This window comes from Carica papaya, chromosome 1 (assembly GCF_054855325.1).
Source record: "Carica papaya isolate Zhongbai chromosome 1, ASM5485532v1, whole genome shotgun sequence".
Classification (NCBI taxonomy): Eukaryota; Viridiplantae; Streptophyta; class Magnoliopsida; order Brassicales; family Caricaceae; genus Carica; species Carica papaya.
Window position 1 is genome coordinate 1,189,610 of NC_142309.1, and position 23,361 is coordinate 1,212,970.

At 37.3% G+C, this 23,361-nt stretch overlaps 2 protein-coding genes across 5 annotated transcripts; one reads left to right on the forward strand and one right to left on the reverse strand.

Annotated features, from left to right (window-relative positions):
- LOC110825719 (double-stranded RNA-binding protein 4-like) lies at nucleotides 1-14,367 on the reverse strand. 4 transcript variants are annotated; one of them, XM_088212682.1, is made up of 9 exons: nucleotides 13,971-14,110; nucleotides 8,720-8,864; nucleotides 5,758-6,020; nucleotides 3,599-3,646; nucleotides 1,916-2,126; nucleotides 1,731-1,817; nucleotides 1,407-1,614; nucleotides 967-1,125; nucleotides 1-779 (listed from the first exon to the last, which is right to left on the reverse strand). In XM_088212682.1, the coding sequence occupies exons 2-9, from the start codon at nucleotides 8,748-8,750 to the stop codon at nucleotides 722-724; spliced, it is 1,065 nt and encodes a 354-aa protein (XP_088068808.1). In that variant the 5' UTR covers nucleotides 8,751-8,864; nucleotides 13,971-14,110; the 3' UTR covers nucleotides 1-721. The 4 variants fall into 4 exon arrangements, with proteins under 4 accessions (XP_088068808.1, XP_088068792.1, XP_088068800.1 ...); XM_088212666.1 differs by lacking the exon at nucleotides 8,720-8,864 and having other exon boundaries at nucleotides 13,971-14,367; XM_088212674.1 differs by lacking the exons at nucleotides 3,599-3,646; nucleotides 8,720-8,864 and having other exon boundaries at nucleotides 13,971-14,365.
- Nucleotides 14,368-14,915: 548 nt separating this feature from the next.
- LOC110809711 (pentatricopeptide repeat-containing protein At5g15010, mitochondrial-like) lies at nucleotides 14,916-16,834 on the forward strand. Its single transcript, XM_022035606.2, has one exon. It carries the CDS (start codon nucleotides 15,068-15,070, stop codon nucleotides 16,574-16,576), a length of 1,509 nt encoding a protein of 502 aa, XP_021891298.1. The 5' UTR covers nucleotides 14,916-15,067; the 3' UTR covers nucleotides 16,577-16,834.
- Nucleotides 16,835-23,361: the final 6,527 nt, after the last annotated feature.

Consider the following 23,361-nt stretch of genomic DNA (forward strand, 5'->3'; position numbering starts at 1 on the left):
TAAGTATGAACTGTTAAATAATTTTATATACAACACTTTATTTATTTCATACATGTATCTGCAACTCTTGCAAATAAAAAAATTGAAGTGTTCCAAGATAGACAAAAGCACCTTTCTTTTGCTTGAAATATAAGAAGAAAAAAAAAGGTACTTTTGTCTAAACCAGTATCTTTGTAGCAGTAAATCTAAACCAGTGGGAAAATCAAATCCTACTACAAGAAATCCAAGTAATAAAATCTTTTCTAATCTAATATATGTCCAGACACATCATAAAGTCCAAGGAACAGATTCTTGATCTACCTTTTTACCTCGAAGGAAAATTACGGAATTGAAAAGTCCGAAGAACCCGACATTCTTCCGATCGAACTGCTTTTCCTCATTTGGGATCCTTGATGTTCTGGCAAAGTGTCCATTACTTCTCTTCCAAAAGCTCAGGCAGGCAGCCCCAGCTTCTGGCTCTCTTGATCGGATCTTCCTCTTTTAAAAGAGGTGACTAGAAGGAGCCACTCCTAGACTGGAAAAATTAGATTGCCAAGCTAAAAAAAAAATGCAGTTTTTGAAGTGAAAAGAAGGAAGCCACATGAATTGAAAGTTATTATCCGCAGTGTAAATGATATGAAAATACTGAGAACAAATCCTTTTTCATATTCATCATCCTACAAGATGGGAGAAAGGTCAGATCCAAAGCTAACAAAATAAATACAGATCACAGCAATCCCACTCACTGGGCCACCGAACATGGTGGGGTTTGAGCCAGAGTCATTGTGCCAATAGGCAACCTGCAATTTCCACGTAGAATGTACAATGCTTAGCAAAAAGCATCTGCAGCAAACGGTTGATACTTAAACACTACTAAACGTAAAATATCAATCTTCAAATACTTATTCAACCTAAAATCACCATTACTACGTTTATCACTCAAGAGGGAAAATGATTTAAAAGCCAAATGAGAAAATACATAACAACCTTAAGTGCTTTCCTGATGAAACTTGTGGGATTCGGGAAACAAATGACAACAGTATCACTTGGATCCAAATGTTACAATTGACATTCAGCAAAGATTTTAGAAAGAAGAAATTCATTGTGTGTGATACAGCCACCCATTTGAAAATTCCGAAGAACACCCTGAATTCAAAAGGGAAGTTAATTTCTTTGCCTCAATGCTAGACTGTTAAAATTAGATTGCAAGAATGCCCAAATTTAAAAGGGAAAAAGTGTTTATTTCACTGTTACAAAGGTTCTTAGTTTTCTTTTCTTTTTGAGGAAAAGAAAAGTTCTTAGTATTTTTTTCAATAACAAATACTAATAAGACATCCATCATAAATAGACATGAAAAGGACACACTTCAAAAAATTTAAAGGAAGTGAAAAAAAAAACTTACTGAGGAAAGTGGAAAAAAAACTTACGGAGGAGCAGCCCGCAATTTCTTATTAGCCTTTTTCTTGTTCTTCCGCCTCCTTTTTACAGTTTGTGGACCTTCAGATGGTTGTCCTGAACACAGAGGCACAAATGCAATTGGAAGAGTGATCTGTTGAGTGGAACATTCTGCTGTTGGTATCATGAAATCATGATGAGATGGTTGCATTATTGAGCTTGCTTGTGAAGTTGCAGTCGCTGTTACATTATTAGAGAGAACAAGAGATTGAATTTCTTTTATCTTTTCTAAGCGGAATCACAAAAGTTTCTCCTCTGTTAGCACCATTTCTTGGAGAACAATAGTGTGGGCATACCTGGATCTTTGACTTTATGCAATGCAACGTAAAGTCTTGCTTTAGATTTGATGATCTCAGAAAGTATTGTTGCAAACTCAGAATTGCCTGTATAATTACTCCAATTAGTCTTATATAAAAAGATGAAAAACAAAACATATCCAATAAGTAATTTAAATATTTTACCATGGTGTATAATTATATACCTAGAAGAGAGATGATAACAGCACGAGCAGCTAGTTGTTCTGCCTCTTTCTTGGTCCTACCAACCTCACCAGTGTAACTTACACCATTAAAAACCAAAGAGGATACAAAAGTTGGAAGCAATCCCCCTGACTGAACGGTGTTATATATAGGATTTTCCATATTCATCTTAACAGCAAATTCATTTAAGATACTTTTACAAAACACAGTATCCTGAAAAAACAAGAAAAAAAAAATTGAAAGACGAAAATCCAAAATGTATATATCTTTTTTTAAAAAAACTAAAAAGTGTAAAGTATGTATTAATTATAATACAAAAAAGACGGGGGTACTACCCATGTACAAAAGCACTTACATAGAAGAAATTAAATGTTGAGATTGAGAATTGAACTCAAGACCTCCCATTTCTTAAATAAATACTCTAACCAATAGAGTCATGACATATATCCAAAATGTATATATCTTACCATACCTAATTTCCAATAAATAACCAAATCATTAAGTATGAAGACCATATATATTGCTTTATTGCACGTAAGTTATTTTTTTGCCAGAAAAGAGATGGATCTAAATATAAACAACCCATGGGGTGTCACCCAGTTCAAAAGCATTACAAATAACCCAGCGTGTCGACCAAACAGTCCCCGACTCTACCGAAAAGAAAAAGTTAAACCCTTAAAAACTCTTCTAGTCTTTTCCTTCCAAATGACCTACATGGTGGCACGAGGGGGACAAGCATGGTTATTCTTCTCTTGTGCTTATCACTCCTAATGCCATGCCCTGAACAAACCTCTTCAGCCAAATACCTGACAAACCCAACCCAACCCAAGGAACTTGAGAGTAGTGCACCAAAGAAAGAACAAAAAGGGCTACTGCAAACGAAGATGATCTCTTGTCCCTGCTGCTCTCATGCACAAGTAGCACCCATTAACAAGAATCTTCCCCCTCCTTTGGAGAATACCAATCATGAGAATCCAACCTCTTGCTGCTTATCATGCCCCTCAGAATTACCCTACAATAACCTTTGGCAGAATGGTAAGAGGATCACCCCGCTTCCCAGCCTACCATCTGCCCCAGAAGTGGGCTTCCAAATAAGCTTCCATGGGAAGTTATTGAGGATTTATATGTTCTAAGTAAGATGCACGTAGAAGGATTAGACAGTAAAGAAAAACTACAGCTTCTAATACCCACACCAACTTATTATCCCTCTCAAAATGGACACTAAACAAGAGAGGTGCTGAAGGAGACTCGCACATTCGTCAATCTCCCAATCATTCAGGTTTCTCACAAGATTAACTGCCCATATCCTATGAGTATGAGAAAAAGAAACTACTCACAGAATCTTCTTTCTGCAAGAGATAAAGAAAAAATGAGGAAGCTGACGATGAAAGGGCCAACCATCATACAAATTGAACGTGCCAGATGATCACCCTATTACCATAGCCAATCCTCATTTTGATAAACTCAAAGTCTACCCATCTTACGTTAATTTTCTTTCAGACACTCACATCATGAGATGCTGTAGGATGTCTAGCTCTCATACCCCTATCGGCAATCCCAAAATTTGGCCCTAATCACCTTCTGTAGGAGGCTAGCTTCCTCAATCATGAATCTCTACAGTCAATTCCTGAGTAGCCCTTAAATTAAAGCATGCAAGAGATCCCAGGAAGAATAGGATGTTTAACCTCGTGGCAAGTTACCAGACGGAACCTCCAATACTTCTCCGAGTCACACTACAAAAGAAAAATATTGAAGAATGATGCTGAATGTATTAGGTTGAGATTACCTGAATAGAAATTATAATTCCTTTAAAAATAAAACTATTATGATATTTTGCAGCCTATTATTATAGCTTTAGTAGATTTAAAATTTTATTTTTTAGTAGTAGTATTTTTTATAATTCCATAACTATTAATATCTCTTAGCATAATATTATCTGAGAAAAGGTATTTAGGAATTATTATAAATACCTTTTGCAATCTCACTTTTGAGACAGAATTCAACTATTTACCAAAACACTTACAGAGTTTTCTCAATTTTATGGGTGTTTGATTGTTAAGACTTCTTAGATGTGATATTAAGAGTAATATCTAGATTTTTATTCTCAAATCTCTGAGTAGGTAAATATTCCTAATTTGTCATATATCACTTGGTATGAGAGTTAAACGTTCCAACACCCAAAATCCTACACCTATATAGCCTCATATCCATCTAGTGAAAAAATCGCAAACACAAAAAGCCCTAAACATGCACCATGCACTTCAGCAGCCACCATCAGGCAGTGGATCACACCATCCCTACCATTGGCAATATCCCTTATTAGCAAACCCCCGAAGCCCAGCAAAATTGCAGCGGAAGATCAAGCCACTTGTTTTCCGGGTTCCCTCAAGCACTACTTTTTCCCAAAGTTTATCCCAGTTGCATCTCATATTATTCCCACCTCCCATCAAGTTGACTGCTAGAAGCCCGCTGCTGTCCGGCACAGTGCCGCACTTGGGCCTCATTCGCATGTGACCCGCAAGTGGGCTATATAAATCATAATTTATTTGACTGCTTTAAGCCATGCTTGACCAACACGGTTCACCAAGACCAATTTAGCTTCTTATAGACTGATTTTTCAGTGGTTCAAATTGGTATGGAAGATTTTTTTTTTTGACTGCTTACTTTTGCAACCTTTTGTTTTACCAAAATTGCACTTTCGTTTTATGGAAAGATTTTAAACATTATGAATCTTAAGGAAGAGAACAAGTCATCATATGGAGATCTTAAAATGGAGAAGCCTTCTTGGGCGTAGCTAAGCACAACCAAGTAGTTAGAGCGAAGGAACGTTGGAAGGATTCTCCAATTTTCGTACTCGAGTTTGATGTGAAAATAAAGGTAAGAAGCTTGTCATGCATAGGGATTGTTGCAAGAATCTTGTTTCAATCTCTAAATTTCAACAACCTTATCTTTCAACACAACCACATCACCAACCATTCAGACCAGTTTGAACAGATAATATGAGTACAAATCTAGCACAAAAGGACATAAACTTAGATTTCTATAATGCAATGAGCGACGTTATTACCAATTAATAATAGGGATTATCATCATTTTGTTATTATAATCAAAATGACTAGCATCTAGGCTAATATTTGTTTTTTTTTGAAATAATAGCATATAGGCTAATATTAAAAAAAGAAAAACCAAATAGTCCACTAAAATATCAACTCAGTTCTTGATCTCACTACAATAAACATAACATTTGTCTATTGACTAAGAGAAAACTAACAGGCAAAAGAGAAACTCATAATTGAAAAAAAAAGAGCCATCTTAAGATACTTTGACAAATAATTCCACAGTCACAAGCAATGAAACTAACAAATGATCTTGAAACCAACTAATATGAAAACTAAAAGCTAACAGTTATACTAACAAATGATCTCAAAAAAAACAGTTATACCTATCAAGTTAAAATTGTCATATGACAACCTCACGCATAAGGAAACATCCTTCACTCTTAATCTTTTCTTACACACACTCTGTTGCAACTTTGGCTTCACCTTGATCAGCAACTTTTCAATGAAAAAAATGTTTGGTGAGGTATATATAGCCTAGCATCTTTGCTGACATTAAGAAACTTAAGTACACTAAAATATCAATTCAGATACTAATTCCACAAAGAGAAACATAACATGCAAAAGACACCCAAATAATTCCACAATATGTATATTTTATTGTTCTTTGACGGATAAGTAATGATTCTACATAATCACAAGAAAAAAGAATAACAATCAATCATGAATATAAACTAACATGAAAACAAAAAAAATATCAATGAAGTTGACATTGTACTATAACAAACCTCACGGATAAGGGGACATCCTTCATCCCTAATCTTTTTGGATATGCACTCTAGTGCAACTTTAGCAACATCCTGTTCAGCAGCTTTTCGATGTGAAAATGTGTTTGGAGAGGTATAGACCATTCCATCTACAAGAACACTTGACCTAAATTTGGGAGCATGTTGAAATCCTAAATTCACAGTTTGATACACAGGAAGTGATATTGATGATCTTTGAGTATACTCTTGCAAACGATTCTTATGCATTATATGCTCTGGAACACCTAAAACATATATAAGAAAGCAACTCATCAAACAATGTCGACATTTCCAATATCTTTACTTCTTCAATTTGCAAGGACTATCAAATTGTAGCTGCAAGTATGCAATTTGTGTGTTTTGTGTGAGATGTAGATACAAGCATAGATTGATAGATTTATAAATTTGTACATGGGTGATGCCCCCTTGGCGCTTACATCAATACATATCTTACTTTATTTAAAAAAAAAGAAGCATAGATTGATAGAAAAACTAGTTTTATGTGTCTGTTTTTGTGAGAGATGCGCACAAGACGTCATTGCTAAAGCTATATGTGTTGCTCCTTATTAATAAATATAATTAATAGTAAACCAATATTATGCTTCCACACAAATAGATTTAATTTCATGTATTAGCTTCAAAGCCAACATATAACTGGTTTTCTCCAAAAGTGGAGCTGTTTTTTCATTTACATAAATCAATCGATATTATTTAAACCTTAAACTACTTCGCCACCAATACGGTAGTCTAGTAATTAAAATTTTTACGCTCTGTTCGAAGATTACAAATTCAAACTTGATTGAGAATATAGAGCTCGCCACTTTGTGAGTGTATTATAAGCTGACGCTGACCAACCCATAATGTTTGATTCAGTGAGGCCTAAAACTTAACTTATTTGTGAATTGGTGGAGCTGCATGATCAAATTAGATTTTGTCTCGTCAAACCATGACGTTTTCGAGCAAAAGGAACATTTTGTGACAGATAGGTCCTTTTAGTTGCAGTAACCACTGTGAGCAAAACCTTAGCTAACCTTTTTCTTTCCCAAAAAAAACCTTAAGTTACTTGCAAATAGATGTATTAAAGCAACTATCTGAAGTTGTGTAGGATTATCTATTAAGAAGTGTACATTAGGGTTACATTAGGATAAATGACCTATCAGTAATATACCCCCGACCTTTGTGATCTCTGCAATTAATTTTTGCTTGTATTGTTGCCGCTTATTTATATATATAGGGCCGTAATATTCAGTGAAATACAATAGTTCACTCGTTCACATGGTACCAAAGCTCTAAATTTAAAAAAAAAAACCATACTCTTTTACAAATCCTATTTGGCTTTCATTGTTGAAATAAGACACAACCCTAAGGAGGCTAGCCTTCATTGTCGGCCACCACCATCCAACCACCGGCCACCACAACAGGCCACCAGCCCACGAAACCAACCTTCATAACCGGCTCCAGCAGCTGGAAGTCACAAGCTGCGGCCCTCTGGCACTGCTGCCCCTCCTGCTACTGCTCAGCCATGTGCGCTCCTACTGCTCAACCGCTCAGACACCATTAGCTGCACCAAATCCTCTAGCCGCACCTCCAATCGCACTCACCAACTGCGTGTCCGACACCTGTCAGTTACCTGTCCAGCTAACTCAGCTGCTGGTCCTGGCAGCCACACCACGCAGCTGAGCGCTTGCTCACCAGTCACGGGTCTGCTCCACCACTGCATCAGCTGCTGCATAGTGTCAATGCAGGCAGCCGTACAGTCCAGCCACACCTACACCTCTACACACAGCCACCGGCCGCAACTCCCATCCAGCCGGTAATATCATTCCTCCAATTTAACTGCCTAAAACCTTAAATCATGTTAGATGTTCTATTGCGAAGCATAGATTATTTGGCCCATTAAGGAATGTTTTCTACCTCTCATAGTTTAAATGCCCAAGTTAAGTATTTCGTATTATAATAGATTGTATACCCAGGAGCCACAGGGCACATAATCAACTCCGCTCAATTTTTTAACACCTATGCGCCATGCTCCAGCAATTAAAAATCGTTATTGCTGATGGTTCTCTAACCACAATAACAATAGCTGGAACCATAAAGCTTAGTTCTCATTTTACACTTCTGATGTATTATATATTCCTAAATTGTACACCAGTCTAATATCAGTAACTAAGTTGCCCTAATACCTCAATTCTTAAGTGATCTTTTCTTTCTTCTTTGCATAATTTCAAGACCGGAACTTAGAGAGGGCGATTGGACTTGCTGAGGCTTGGAACAGGCTATACTTCCTAAATGCCCTTTCTACCAACATCCTTAATAAAATATGGCTCTATCACATTAGGTTAGGTCACAACTTATTTTCCACCCTTAAGGTTATGTTTTCCTTATTGAAATTCTGATGGACCTGTAAATAATTTTGTTCATGGGTTGGCACCGCTTGGTACTTGTAAATTAATGATACATACTATACTTTTTATTTTAATTTAAAAAAAAGTGGATGCCTGAGAACCCTAGGTGTGATATTTAGGGTTTTCCCCAATTTTACAGTAGGCAAATTAAAACCTAATTTGTCATATATCATTGGACTTTTCTCCTTCCACTATATAAAAGAGGGAAAACTATTGTAGTAAGATTGATTTTGGGATGGTCACGAGGGCAGTTACTCGCGATTCCTCCCTTAGCTGTTTAATGGATAACAAAGTGAATGTAAGTTAAAAATAGTTAACAATAATGACTATGGGCTTCGAGTAAGGTTTTCTACATGTGGTTGTTATGGTCCTGACTAAAGGATCAAGTTATTGGGTGACTAACATAAAAATCTGCAGAAGTTTTTGAGTGCTTCTGTGTTATTCTTCCCTTACCTATATTGAATAGTTATTAGGGCTAGTTATAGAGAACCCTACAATCTCTTGAGTAAAAAAAGTAATCAAACTGTAATGAGATTTACCATATATTGGCTGTAAACAGAAATAAAACATAGGTTTTAACAAAGGGAAGGAGGAGCAGCTATCCTGGAAGTTACTTTCAACATCAGCATAACCCCCATCTGTAGCATCAGCATAACTCCAATTTGTTTCCTTAAGTTTCTCCTACTAAACATACACAAAAACAACTTCCAGCATCAGCACAACTCTCATCTGTTTCTACCTAATTTTCTCCTACTAAACACACACAAATACAACACATAAGATATAACAGCACAAATAAATACAGTGCCCATCTGCAAATTACATAATGGTTCATACCTTATTTACATAGTTCCTACTAAAATACACTTAAAACACAAACTCCACAATGGTGGTACTTTTGTAATTTTGAATTTTCTCCTTCCACCATATAAAAGGAGGAAAGCCCTTGTTGTAAGATTGATTTTTGAATGGTCATTGGGGAGGTTATCGGCTCATCCTCCCTTACCCACCAATTTCTGAGCAAGTAATGGGTGATTAATGGATGAAAAAGTGGATATAGGTTAAAAAAGGCTTACCACTAACGAGTACGGGGCATGCATGGGTTAAAGTCTCCACTCATCCAATATTTATTACAATTTGTTTATATATAAACCAAGTTTTCTAGGTACTTATGTATTCTCTAACCACACTCCCACATACACACATATACAACAATTCATGAATGACTAAGTTAGGACATTGATAATATGTGATATTATAGTTGTATTGGAAAGAATTTAATATTTTGAACAAAATTTCGTTTTGCTTGAATTATTTTTTACAAAATTTTTATTTATGCAGATAAATGCTAAAGTTGGTTGGTGGTAGTGAGGCGGGTTACAGCAGATGGTGGGCAAGTGATGACACAGATAAAGGCAAGTGGTAGGGTTGGTGGCCAGTACCATGCTTTACCAGCAGTGCAGGGGCAAGTTTGTTAACTTATACATGCCCCAAGTATGAGGCATCTCGTGAATAATTAGTGGGCCAAATGTGGGGATGGCACACATGCCCCATACCTGCCCCTTGAATACCTTTAATTGAATTCTTTTAGTAAAAATTTTGTAGCTGATTTTGACTTGCAGAGTCATCACTAATCCATGTTAAAATTGTATATGTTCTTTGTATCTCTTACTTTCAAATCTTTATGTTGCTGTGCGGGTATCTTCTTTTATGATTATAACAAACCTCATAGGACCATCGTTTAATACAAGATAGTTGCTTGATGGACTTTTGAAGCACTAGGCAACAAATTAATCTCAATGGCTTAAGAAAATGAAAAAGACAGTGCATCTCAAGCTAAGGTATTGTCATCAAACATGAAACTCAAAAAAAAAGAAAGAATCAAAAGTTAGACATGTAAACTTTTTTTTGAAATACGAAGTGTAAAGTGTATATTAATATCAATACAAATGGGTGCCAAACTATTTACAAAAGTTTACAAGTCAGTCAAAGTATCAATAAGGTCCTATAAATTCTCTATTGAATAAAGAGTATGACCCAGTAACAAAAAACTAACGGTCTGAAACCATTTATTCTAAGTAAAAAAAGCATTCACAATGTCAACCCCATTAAAAACCCTTTTATTCCTCTCCTTCTGCACTACCCAAAAGATGGTGAGCAGTATTAAGTCCGTTTGTTTCTTTCCGTCCTCTAATGCCCTTCCACGCCCAAATTTTATCTCTTATTGATCCTGCCATCATCCAATTGGTGCTTAAAAGCCCATAAATCATAGTCCAAAGTTTGTATACCACATGACACCACATCAATACGCAATTACAAACTCCTCTACCCCTTTTACAAAAATAATAAGCATTCACTAATATATTGCCCCGTCTCATCAATTTGTCCATTGTCAGAATGCCAACCTCTTAGTTAAAAAAGGTACACACGACGGAACTCTAGCTTTCCAAATATGTCTAAACGGAAAAACAAAACTATTGTCTTCATACTTGAACAACTACTTGTAGAACGACTTGATTGTGAATGCCCTATTCGTTGTAAGGCACCCCTATAACTTGTCATTACTGTTGTCCAGATTCACAAGGGAAAGAGTGCTTAACAGTCTCTAGCATTCACTAAACTCCGAGTCATTAAGATTTCTCAACACGAAACCTATTATTCCTTCTCTCCTCCGCCCACTTCCACGAAAGAGTCACAGATCTTGACATCTTTCTGTTGCGCTATGGCATAAATTTGAGGATACTGCTCTCTATGGGTACCACCTTCCAACCACTGATCCTCCTATAGTCTGAATTTGTCCGCCTCACTAACCTTTCACCTGATGCGCACCTCAAGGTTATCTCGGCTAGTACCTATCTTTTTCTACAAGTCTTCCCATGTGGTCTTAATCCCACTATGGTGAACCACCTTTTCATCTGTACCAAATTTTGTTGCTACCACTCTTCTCCAAAGCACATTTTCCTTTGTCAAAAACCTCTACAACCACTTATCCTGCAAAGCATCACTCATCTCCACCAGGGACTGCAATCCCAAACCACCTAGAGATAGTTTTTTTGAGCTCATTCTATGTCACCAAATGATATCTTCTTCTACCCTCCATGTTACCCCATAAGAACCTGCTTTGAATAGCTTCTAACGTCTTGGTCACACTCATCGGAATGGTCAACAGGGACATATAGTAAATACGAAAGTTACCCAATGTGCTCTTAATGACCATGAGTCTTCCCCTTTAGAAAGGATGGCTCTCTTACACCCTGCTAACCTACGTTCAAACCTACCACCACCTGTTCCCACGTCCTCGCTTCTTTAAAATCGGCACCAAGGGGAACCCTGAATATTTGATTGGTAGATTGAAAATCCTACAAACAAAAACCCGTGCAAGGCCATTTGAATCTCCCTCAAACCTCATTCTCACCATCTCTGCAGTAGCAAGATTGATACTAAATCTCTAGACTGCTTGAAAACCCATCAAAACACACTTGAAGTTAAGCATAGCTCTCCTCTATGGCTCATAGAAAAACATAGCATCATTAGCAAAAAACAAGTGTGTAATATCTTCAACCTAATCCCCCACACCTACTTTTAAACTTTTGGATAAGTCACATTCCTGTACTCTTTTTATTTTGAAATTAAAAACATTCTCTAGCTCTTATTATCATTTTATTTAAAGCTTCTATAGCCACAATGAAGAGCAAAGAAGATAAAGTGTCACCCTACCTTAGCCCTCGAGAAGCCTGGACGAAGAACCATGGGCCGCTATTAACAATAATTGAGAAAGACATTGTAATGATACATGACCCGACCAAGCACCGTTGTTTCTCCCCAAAATCTATCCTCATGAGCATGTAAGCCACGAAACCCCAGTTTACATAATCGTAAGCATTTTCCATATCAAGTTTGCACAACACCCCTTCCTTCTTTCTGTACATCAGTTCATCTACCACTTTGTTAGCAATCAAAACAGCATCGAAAATTTGCCTTCCTCCTGCAAAAGCATGTTCATATTCCCTGATCACTTTGTTCATGACCTTTGTCATTCTCCTCGTGCGGACCTTAGCAGTTAGCTTATAAGTACAACCAACTTGCTTATGGGTCTAAGTTCTTGATGTTAGACATATAAACTTAATTACATCAAAGCATAATTATAAACCCCATGTTTAGCACAAGTGCGAATTTTGGATTAATAGAAAAGGGAATCAAAGAGTCAAAGGTGGGAAATGCGCATGAGCATTGAGAATTCTTCTTTTTTTCTGTTTTTTCAAACCTTAGTTGATTTCCTAGGAGATAATTTAAAAAGAGTTGTTGCATCTTAATCAATTAATCTCCAGATAGTTTAAAAAGAGTTGTTGCATCTTAATCAATTAATCTCCCCTGAATTTGATTCTTGCAAATACCCTAACCATTTTCCTTTATGGTGCTCTAAAGGGAGAAGGCTTTGGGGCTCGATCTTGGGCCTTTTGAGTATCTAGTTGATTGTTGGGACTCTCCAAGGCAAGTTGGGATGGCATCCAATTCAACAAAGATGAGAAGAAGCAAATTCGCCTTATCCCTTATGCCATCTTTTGGTCAACATAGAAAGAAAAAGAATTGGAGAGCCTTTTATGGTGTTGTATCTAGTTTCAATAGTACTAGAGACCACTGGTTAGAACTTTCAAATATAACCTGAAAGGAAAGGGCATTCACACACTTCTATCTAATTAGTATAACACAAATATTCGTAAACACCCATCAATAAGAGAGACTTGGGAAAACCAAGAAAACCACTAAGTCGAAAATGAGAAAAACAACTCCTTTCCCTGCTGGAGGTGGTTACTATGGTGTGCATCTGCTTAAAAATGGGACAATAAGGCTAGTTACAAGTTTTCTAAGTTCCCTAACAATGACAATGGGTTATCATCTCTAGATAAACTTGGGAAATAGTTTCGGAACTTCCACCTCAGGGGCCACTTAAAATCTTTTTGATGTCTCGAATACAGAAGAATTAACAATCAGGGGGTTAGGATTCTGACTGACTTAATACTTTGAGAAGCAAATGGCTAATTCCTTTTCCAGTTCTAACTGAATTATCAAAGATTACTAAAATAAATATGTCGCTGCACATTTAAAACCATAATATTGATCAATAAAAAATATGCAAAGCAAATCACAAAGAAAGACAGAACACATTGACAAGCCTTGATAACACAAGACCACGATGGCTAAAGTTTAGACACCTTTCCTATATGCAGGACAGTTCAAACAATTCAGAAAGAACACCAAACTATATACTTTAACTAACCAAAAAAAACTCACAAAAGATAAAATAAGAAAATAAAAAAATGAAAGTGATAAAAAAACAGATAAAAGTTTCAATCAATTACCCAACTACCAGATATAATAACAAATAAAAAACATCTTTAATTCCGATTTGATCGCTGAGAAATACAGGAGTACATGCATGCAAACAGACACAAAGACAAAAATAAAATACACATATAGTCAAGAACATACCGAAACAAAAAGTAAGGAAACAAGATAACAAAATTTGAACACAATAACGCCTGATAATACCCAAAAAGACAGTGAAATTTTATTTTACAAAAAAAAAAAAAACCATTTCAACGAAACACTGGAGATAAAAACAATTGTGGGAACATAAAAGCAACTTACGAGCAACCCGTCCATTTTCCTAGTGTTTCTAAGGAAAATGGGGACAAACAAAATATGATATCGCTTCGATAAAATCAAAACAATCCGATTTCCTATAGTTTCTAGTGAACCAAACAGAGGTTTAATAATGTAGGGATTTACGAGTAGGAGTAGAAGCAGGCGGTGTATGAGCTGCCGGTTGAGCCTGACTCTGCACCTGAATCTCCATACGAGCTTGAAGCTGGATCTGAGGCTGCGTCTGAGGCTGTGGTTGAACTTGAGACGAATCTGGCGCTTGAAACGAAACTGTAGCGGCAGCCGGAATACAAATATTGTTCTGATCAGGAGTTAATATCACATCCTCGACTTTAACTTCGACGAGCTTGGATTCCTCCATGAGAAGAGACTGCAATACTGCACTGTACTGAGGATTTTCCCTGAACGTTTCTTGTAGAAACACGTAACCGCTAATATATCAGGCCTGGGCTAGGGCTTTGCGTCTTGGAAGCCGGTAGTCTATCCATTGACGATGAAGAAGCTGTTGCACGCCTATTATAATTTTTAAAATATTTTATTATTTTTTTAATTATAAGTAGAAAGATAAATAAATTAATATGTCACAATGCTTTTTATTTAATTAAAAATCTAATTAATTATAATTTATAATAATAGATTAAATATTACCAAATTACCCAATAAAAATAAATTAAAATTAAGTCAGTCATGAGGAAATGCATTGAAATAAAATAATTAATTTTGAGCAAAAATTAGTTTAATAATTAAAAAAAATTATCTTATTTTAATAATTAAAAATTACAAAAAAATTTATTTTTAAAAATTAAATAAAAATATGCTATTTTATAAAAAAATTTATAGACAAAAGAGTTTTTTTCAATGAAATTATGGACTTCTTAATATTTTTTGTTATGTTAAAATATAATTATTAATATTTAAAAACGGACATACCAATTAAATTATTTTTAAAAATAAAACCTCGATTATTAACAAATTTTATTTATTTTTTTGCAATTTGTATAAATTTTTGACGTCATAATTATATTAATATAATTATTAATATAGTTTGGAATTTTTTTAAAAAAAGAGGAGTTTCCTCCATTACTGAAATCCAATGAAGAGCATTACCTCTCTAAAGCCGATTAGGGTTTTCGAGCATCCTCTTCCTTGTATCCATGTGTATGGAGCAGATTGAAATTCATTCCAATTAAAGCGCAGAAGTCCGCGAATCAGGAATAGTAAATATGAGCAGTGACAGGAAGCGCGATTACCATCACTCTCCATCTCCATTTCCAGACCAGAAGAAGAGGCAGCAGCTCCATCGATCTTCATCCAAAACTCCTCCTTCTAACCAACCTAGGTGCCCTGTCTTTATCTCCTACCATGACGCTCCAGGCCTCGATCCTAAAATTAGACATATATGCAAAATCATCGCCGCTACTCCCTCCTCCTCCGTCGAGCAGGTCCTGGAAGCTAGCGGCTTCCGCGTCTCACAGCGAGAAGTCGAAGAGGTCCTGAAGCTCTCATACGGATTTCCAGGTGCCGTCGTGAAGTTCTTTCGATGGGCGGGGTACCAGCTGGGCGACAATCACAGTCCCTACGCCTGGAATCTAGTCGTCGACCTGCTCGGTAAGCATGGTCTCTTCGATGCCATGTGGAACGCTATCGAGTCCATGCGGAATGAGCGCCTTATCTCCTTGGCCACCTTCGCCTCCGTATTCGGCAGTTATGTCGTCGCCGATCGATTCCGGGACGCTATTTATGCATTCGATGTAATGGAGCAGTACGGTTGTCCTAGGGACGTCGTGGCTCTTAACTCGCTTCTCAGCGCCGTGTGCAGGGATGGTAGGACGGAGAACGCAGCGGATTTCTTGCGTGTGGCCAAGGCCAGGATAAGGCCTGATTCCGACACCTATGCCATACTGCTGGAAGGGTGGGAGAAGGAAGGAAACGCAGCTTGCGCCAAGGAAACCCTCGCGGAAATGGTAGCCGATATAGGTTGGGATCCCAGCAATGTGCCTGCCTATGATTCGTTCTTGATTACTCTTCTTAATGGTCCTAATGGGATAAATGAGACTATCAAGTTCTTTGAGACCATGAGGGAAAGGAAGTGTTTCCCTGGTCTGAGGTTCTTCAAGATTGCACTTGAGGACTGCGCCAAGAAAGTTGATGTTAAAGCGGCTGTATTTATTTGGGACTCAATGATTGGGAGCATAGGCTTCAAGCCGGATACCAAGATGTACAATGCCATGATAGCTCTATATTGCTACTCCAATGATACTAACAAGGCAATGAAGTTGTTAGATGACATGGTTTATAATGGGGTATTTCCAGATGCAGATATCTACAATGTTTTGTTTAAGTTCTTGATTAAGAGGAGGAAGTTGAGAGAAGCTTTGGCAATATTCAATGAGATGACAAAAAATGAGTTTGTTCTAAGTGCAGCAAATTGTAGTGCTGCAGTTAGGGATTATATGGATGCAGGTGAAGCCTATGTGGCTTTAAAGGTGTGGAAGTTCATGATAGAGAATCATGACTCTGATTTGGAGAAGACAGGTAATTTGTTGGTTGTTGACCTTTGTGGTATGGATATGGTTCCAGAAGCAGTTAAATATGCTGAGGGTATGATTGAAAAAGGAATCAAATTAACCTCTTTGACACTATCCAAGTTGAAACAAAGCCTTACTAAAGTGAGGAAGGAATTTGTATATGAAGATCTTTTGAGAAAGTGTAGGAACTGTTCAGTTGGTTAGATCTCACCCTCACTTGTGTTAATTTTGATGCACACACTTCTCTTTTGTAGCTTATGACATTTGCACATTTTTCTTAGAAGGAAAAGATAGTAACTAGAATTAGGTTGTATAAATCACAGCCTATGCTTTATAATTTATCTGATTTTCAATAGTCTCAGAAGAGGGGTTTCACCCTTAAAAAATGAGTTATTAAGCTGATTCTTTGCTTACCTTTGATGCCTGCATATTTTCTTGTTGGAGAACAATTATATTGTGTAATATTTATGATTATCAGGTCTTTTTAAATTCATCATAATTGGATTATTCTATGGGTGGATACTGTTATTTATCCTGCATTATGTTAAAATTATGCTTCTATGTTGCCTTGATGGGACTGTCTCGAGTTCAACTGTGAGTCTTACGGTGAACCATAAACCTAGATATGTTTTGTCCTATTTAGGTTAACGGTCATGTTTAACATGTATTGCACCTAGTTCATTTTGTTCTTGCCCATTGCAATTTCCCTTAAGTATAAATGGAAGCTTAATTTGTCTCCTAGTGTTGCCCTTTTTGTTTGCAGAACATGAGGGGAAATTTTTTCAATAAATGTGTAGAAAATAAATAATTAGAAGAATAAATTAGGATTAAATACATTTATTTACAGCTTTTTTTTTTTGTTTGTTATATGAGCTGTACATTCTGTTCTGTGTAAATGGAGGGTGTCACCAACGGATTTCCTCCTCCCCATAATTTTGTTAAGATTTCTTTAGAATTTGTTAGATTATTAGAAACAGCAGAATTGTATATATATGTGAATCATTCATCAAGGAAAATAAGAAGCAGAATATTTTCCTCTCAATTCTCTTCATCTTAGAAAAGGGGAAAGATTATTGAGAATGGATGTTATTTATGCAAGAGTGCTTAACTCTTGAATCACCTCCTTTTGTGATGTTCTTTTGTTAGACCATTGATTCATGAGGTGGCCAGGCTTTGGCCTGGGTGTGGGCTGGTTATCCTAGGGTTTGGAAAAAGCAACATACAAAGAAAAAGATTGAGATAGAGAGTAGGGGAAAGAAGAGAGTAACAGAGAATGATGCAAGGGAGAATAGGATAATTATGAGAATTTTATTTGTACTGGTGCTAGCCACTGGTACAATATAGCAACAACCATGGTATAGAGGCAACTGGATTACCAGCTTGCAATTGTACCTGGTTCCAACTAGGTAACAACTACTACATAATTCAAAAAAGAAGAAAATTTTCCTGCTAACTTATTTCTCTCAACTAACTTAACTAACTAATTCTTTTGTTTTCCTGCATTGCTCTAAATCCTGACACCTCTCCTCGTTTGGAAAAACCTTGTCCTCAAGGTTTAAGTGTGGAAATTGCCCATTTGAATATCCAGTCTTCCCATGTAGTCTAACTCGAACTTATGTTTAGTCATTTGACTATTACCTGCTGGACCGATTTGCCATGATTGTGAATTGTCATTTGTTGTAGTATCACTTAGGTTCAATTGTAATTATCCAATAAGAATACAGTTTTCTCCACATGGTATCAGAGTTATAATTTAATAAAAAAAAATTATAGCTTTTCTCTACAAAACCTGAACCGGCCTTTATTGTCAGATTTGAAACAAAACCCTAAAGCTCAAGAACTGTCCTTCATAGCTGGCATTCTCCCAAGTACAGGCTTCATTGCCACACACTAGCACCCACGCCTAGCCAGACGCCAGACACCAGCTGCACCCAACTGCACACCTCGCCAATTCTATTTTGGGGGAAAACGATAAATAACATAAATAAAAAAGTTCTCAGTGGAACAATTGACCACCTGAAAGTTGATGTCAGTTAATTGTTCCCAAAAGAGCCAAATTAGCATGTCCAGATTATCCTTAGATGTTTGCTAATTAACCTGATCCCATTTCAGTTATGCACTATCTTAATTAGGAGAACTTGATGCTTGTATTTTTCAGTATTGCAAACTTTAATACACTGAGATAGTGATTATAACTTTAATACAAAAGTTCTTTGTATGATATCAGTCGTGAGAAAGTTAAGAAGTACTTAATGTTTCTAAGTTAAGATGTGGTTCAAGTAGTTTTTCTTGCTTGGCAATGAATAAATTGTTTCAATAGTGAAATCTGGTAACAGGTAATGGAGAAATAGAAAGAAAAATCAACCTCCAGTACTTCCTTTGGCTATATTCTATTGCAAAATGATTGTTTTGATTTTACACATCCAACTGGTTTGCTTAGATAGCAAACAATTGAAACTTGGGCAAAATGAGAAGTGAGTTGCAAATGCTCAGCTAATGATGGTTCATTCTGGAAATCATGGAAGAATTTTATTATTTTAGTGTATTTATTCCCTAGACTTCATACCTTTTATTGTGAATCATATATTGCTTGAAATGGTTTTATCCCAATGATTTCTTTATGCTTTTATTTGGAGCATTATAATGATGCGGATGATGAAAGTTAAGTTGTTGATAATTGTTAATAAAAACAGGAGTGGTTGGTTTGAGAATCAACCAGTTTCCTACCTTTCATTCCTTATTAGGGTTCAATAGAAAGTTCATTCCAAATTAGGATCTTCTTGTTCCATACCAGTCAGATTTGTACTTAAATAAAGCCTGGTTCAGGTTATTGAACATTAGACCAAATTATAGTTCTCGATTGCTCTGACGTATTGTGGATAGAATTCTCTGCCTTCTGCTACTCAATACTTTCAGACTAGAGGTTCATATGGAAGTACTGTCAGTTAGCTTCCTCAAGAAAAAGTCAGCAGTTGTTCTGCTACATATATACACATATTGTTTGTCTAGTAACAGGGAACACGTTCAAAAATCTTATCAGGCTGCATTGGTGTGCAAACTTTCATCAATGGAGAACATTCATGATTTTAGTTGGGTAGTAGGTATATTTCTTTTCCTGAACATCTTAACATTCAACTTGAATGTCTACACATTTTATTTTCTTGTTATCCATTGTTTTTAGTTGTGCTAGTTGGAGAATTGATAACATCTTCTTTTCTATGGACCATTGCAGATTTCTCTCGTGTTCATTGTAAGAAAATCTTTAATGTGGATGATGCAGGAGGAAAACTGAACATTAATAGAGGAACAGCTGAGAAGCAAGGTAAACCCAGTTTAGGTTGTCTTGGACACTATAGATTTGGAACTTGAACAGTTTAGAGCTGTGGCACAACTTACCACTCAATCTCAAATGGTATTATACTACTATTATTACAATAGGATTTAAGTCAGTAAAGAAACAATAATCTCTTCCAATCAACTTTTATCAAGTTTATGCTGCAAGTAGACTTAGACATGATGCTCTTTTCAGTAAAACCAGCAGAAGGGTGTGCCATTGGGTCATCATGATTTCCCCAAAATGGATCTAGTTCAGTTGCAGGTAATGCAAGCATTTGGTGTTTGGGTTTAAACTTGAATGTCTGAAAGATGTTTGATGAGTTTGGAAAATTTGAAAGTTTATTCTGGATAAGTAAACTATAATATTTACTGGTTCATACTTGTATTTAGGATTAAATTGTGGAACTTGTTTGTAAGTTTAGTTTTATGGAAAACTGATTTGATGTATCTCATATAATTGAATTTTATCAGAAACAATAATCTCTTCCAAGCAACTTTTATGAAGTTTATGCTGCAAGTAGACTTGACATGATACTCTTTTCAGTAAACCAGCAGAAGGGTGTGCCATTGGGTCATCGTGATTTCCCCAAAATGGATCTAGTTCAGTTGCAGGTAATGCAAGCATTTGGTGTTTGGGTTTAAACTTGAACGTCTGAAAGATATTTGATGAGTTTGGAAATTTTGAAAGTTGATTCTGGATGAGTAAACTATAATATTTACTGGTTTATACTTGTATTCAGGATTTAATTATGAAATTTGTTTTTAGGCTAGTTTTTTTGTAAAACTGAATTGATGTATCTCATATAGGAATAATCTTTAAGAATTTGGAAAGAAAGAACTTGAGATACCCTTTCAAAGTTTCAGTCTTTCAGGCTTGGTTTATCATATTTTTTTAAATGTTGAATTTCAATCTGCTGATGTTGTAATAACTGAGAATATATATATATATATATATATATATATATATATAAAGAAACAAATAAATAAATGAAATTAAAGAGATAGAGAAGAGTGAAATAGACGGTGTAGATTAGATTTGGGGAAAAGAAAGGTCGGGATGAGCCACAAGGTAAGTATAAATAGGTTGAGAAAATAAAAATAAAAAAAAAGAAAAGAAGAAAAAAGGAGAAAGAAAGAAAAAGAAAAGAAAAAGAGAGAAAGAGGAGAAGAGAGCGGCCGGGGGAGATACAGGGGAGAAGTGAAGGAGACAACGAGGAAGAGTGAAATCGCAGGGAGAATTCGAAGGACCGGAGGAGTTGAGTGAGTTGTGGCTAAGGGAGAGGAAATAGAGGCAAGAGGTAAGGGAATTTAGAGTTTTTGACTCGATATGGTAAAGCAAGACCAATTTTATTTGTATTTTTTTTTTTCCTAGAATCAGTTGAATGAGGTGATCGGGAGTGAGGGAGGAGAGGTGCGAATGAGGTTATTAAGTCGAGTGTGGATGTAGTAATCTCTATTGTTGTAACAGCCCTGGAAATTTAAAATGGAATGTATATTAAAAATATCAAATGCGGAAGCGAAGTCAAAATTCGATTAACATCCCTTACACTAAAACCAAAAACGTGCTCAAAATATAAAAGATCAAACTAACTAAAAGAGAAATTCGAAAGTAAACTATGAATATGACTTTGGAGTCTTTAGGCGTCCCCTTCGTCGTCTTCTTGCGGAACAGTCTCGGGAACAATGTCTTCCTGATCTGAAATGATTAAATAAGGAATGAGCTACACTAGTCTAGTAAGGACATCACGATATCTCACCGTCACGGAGATAAAGGTGGGTAGAAAACACAAAAAAGACCAATGGAGCATAATTTACAATAAACTCATTTATCAGTAATAAAACCTTTTACCATTCACTTACCTCAGTGAAATTCATAAAACAATATACGAAAGCAATAACATTATCATAATCATGAAATCATATAAACTGTGTAACATAATACTCGTCACGCCCTTGCAATTCAATCATTTCACAATTACTTTTCCTCATTCACCAGCCTACTAGTATCCATGGGGATCCATAGGGGTCCCGCTACCCGTTACCCTTAATACTTGTAATCAGATTCCAGGGCCGTCCCCATATCCCGTCCGGTATGGGCGCCAAAACTGTAAACCTCAATACCCCGTCCGGTATGAGGGTGAAACGGGCCGTCCCCATACCCCGTCCGGTATGGGCGCCAAAACACATAAGATCTCCATACCCCGTCCGGTATGAGAGACCACAATCCCGGTAGGGTCCCCTACGGACCCGGTCCGTCCACCATCTCCTAGGATATCTAGTCAGGCTGACCCCATTTCACAATTATCAATTTATACAATCTTCCATTCTTCTTTCCCTCAATCAGCATCATCAATTCGCATTTAGATAAGCAAAACAGTAATTCATGCCAAACAGACAACATACAGTATCGGTATTTCAGTCATTCAACCAATAATCAATAAAAAAGTAAAATATGCACACGAAACTATAAAATGAAAACATCAAATCTCATACTGCATTCAATACTGAAAATTAGATCAAACAATAACAGACCAACATTGTATCAGACTCGGGCTCCATCGGCAACCTCAATCAATTATACATCTATAAAGTCTCAAAATACTGTTTAATTATTTATTAAGCTTTAATACCGTGATAGAAAATAGGGTGAGGGGTCCTTACTCGTTTCGGGGTCCGAACACGGCTTCACAGTGCGCCTACAGGCTGTCCCTAATTTTCCCTGAATTTTTTCTCGGGGAACTGAAACGCACTACTGGTACCTGCACGTGTTTCAAAAAAAATCCCAAATTAGGCCCAGGGCCCCTTTCGGCCCAAATCGCAACTCCAGCACGGCGGCTCCGCTGTGCTCCGGCGACGGCGCCGCCTCTGGCGGCGGCGAGTCGTCTCGGGTTAGCTGTTTTCGGCCGAATTCGGCCATACTCGCATCGGTCTCTGTGAGAAAACAACCCTAGGGCCCTCGGGGGGCCAAAAAATCACGGAAAAACGGAGCTTACCGGCGGCGGCGCTCTCGGGTGCGGCGGCTCTCCGGCGAGGTTCGTGTTTTGGTGATTCGGCTCCGGTCAACCTGTAGAGAAAAGAATGGTGATCACGGTGATATAAAAATTGCATCAAACGGAGGCCGGGAAGGGCCTCATCGGAGGCAAAAACCGAGAAGGGGCGCGGCGGCGCCGCTGGGCTTCGGCCGTGTATTCCGGCCGTTTGGCCGGGATTTTGGCTCCGATTTGGCCACAGGAGGAATCAGCGTGGAAAAACGAGTCGGGGTTACGAAATTTACCTCGATCGGCGGTCGGAGGTTCCTCCGGTGCGGCGGCGTGTGGCGGCGGCCGGCTTCTGGTTCGTCTTCTCCGGCGAGCGGCAGGCGGCTAGGGTTTGTGGTCTGGTGTGGGGGTTCTATTTATAACCCCTTGCCCTTTGATCTCAGCCGTCCATTTTGATTTAATCTGGGCCGTCCGTTTTTGATTAAATCTGGGCCGTTCGTGCGATTAAATCTGGGCCGTCCGATCGCCCGCTTGATCTGGGCCGTCTGATCGCGCCCACGCGGATTGCCAACGTGGCCCTTTTTGGAACGACGTGGTATTGCCACGTGGCAGGTCCTGGTTGGCCGGGCCTGCTAACGTGGCTTTTTTTTTTTTTTTCCTCCTCCTTTCCGGGTG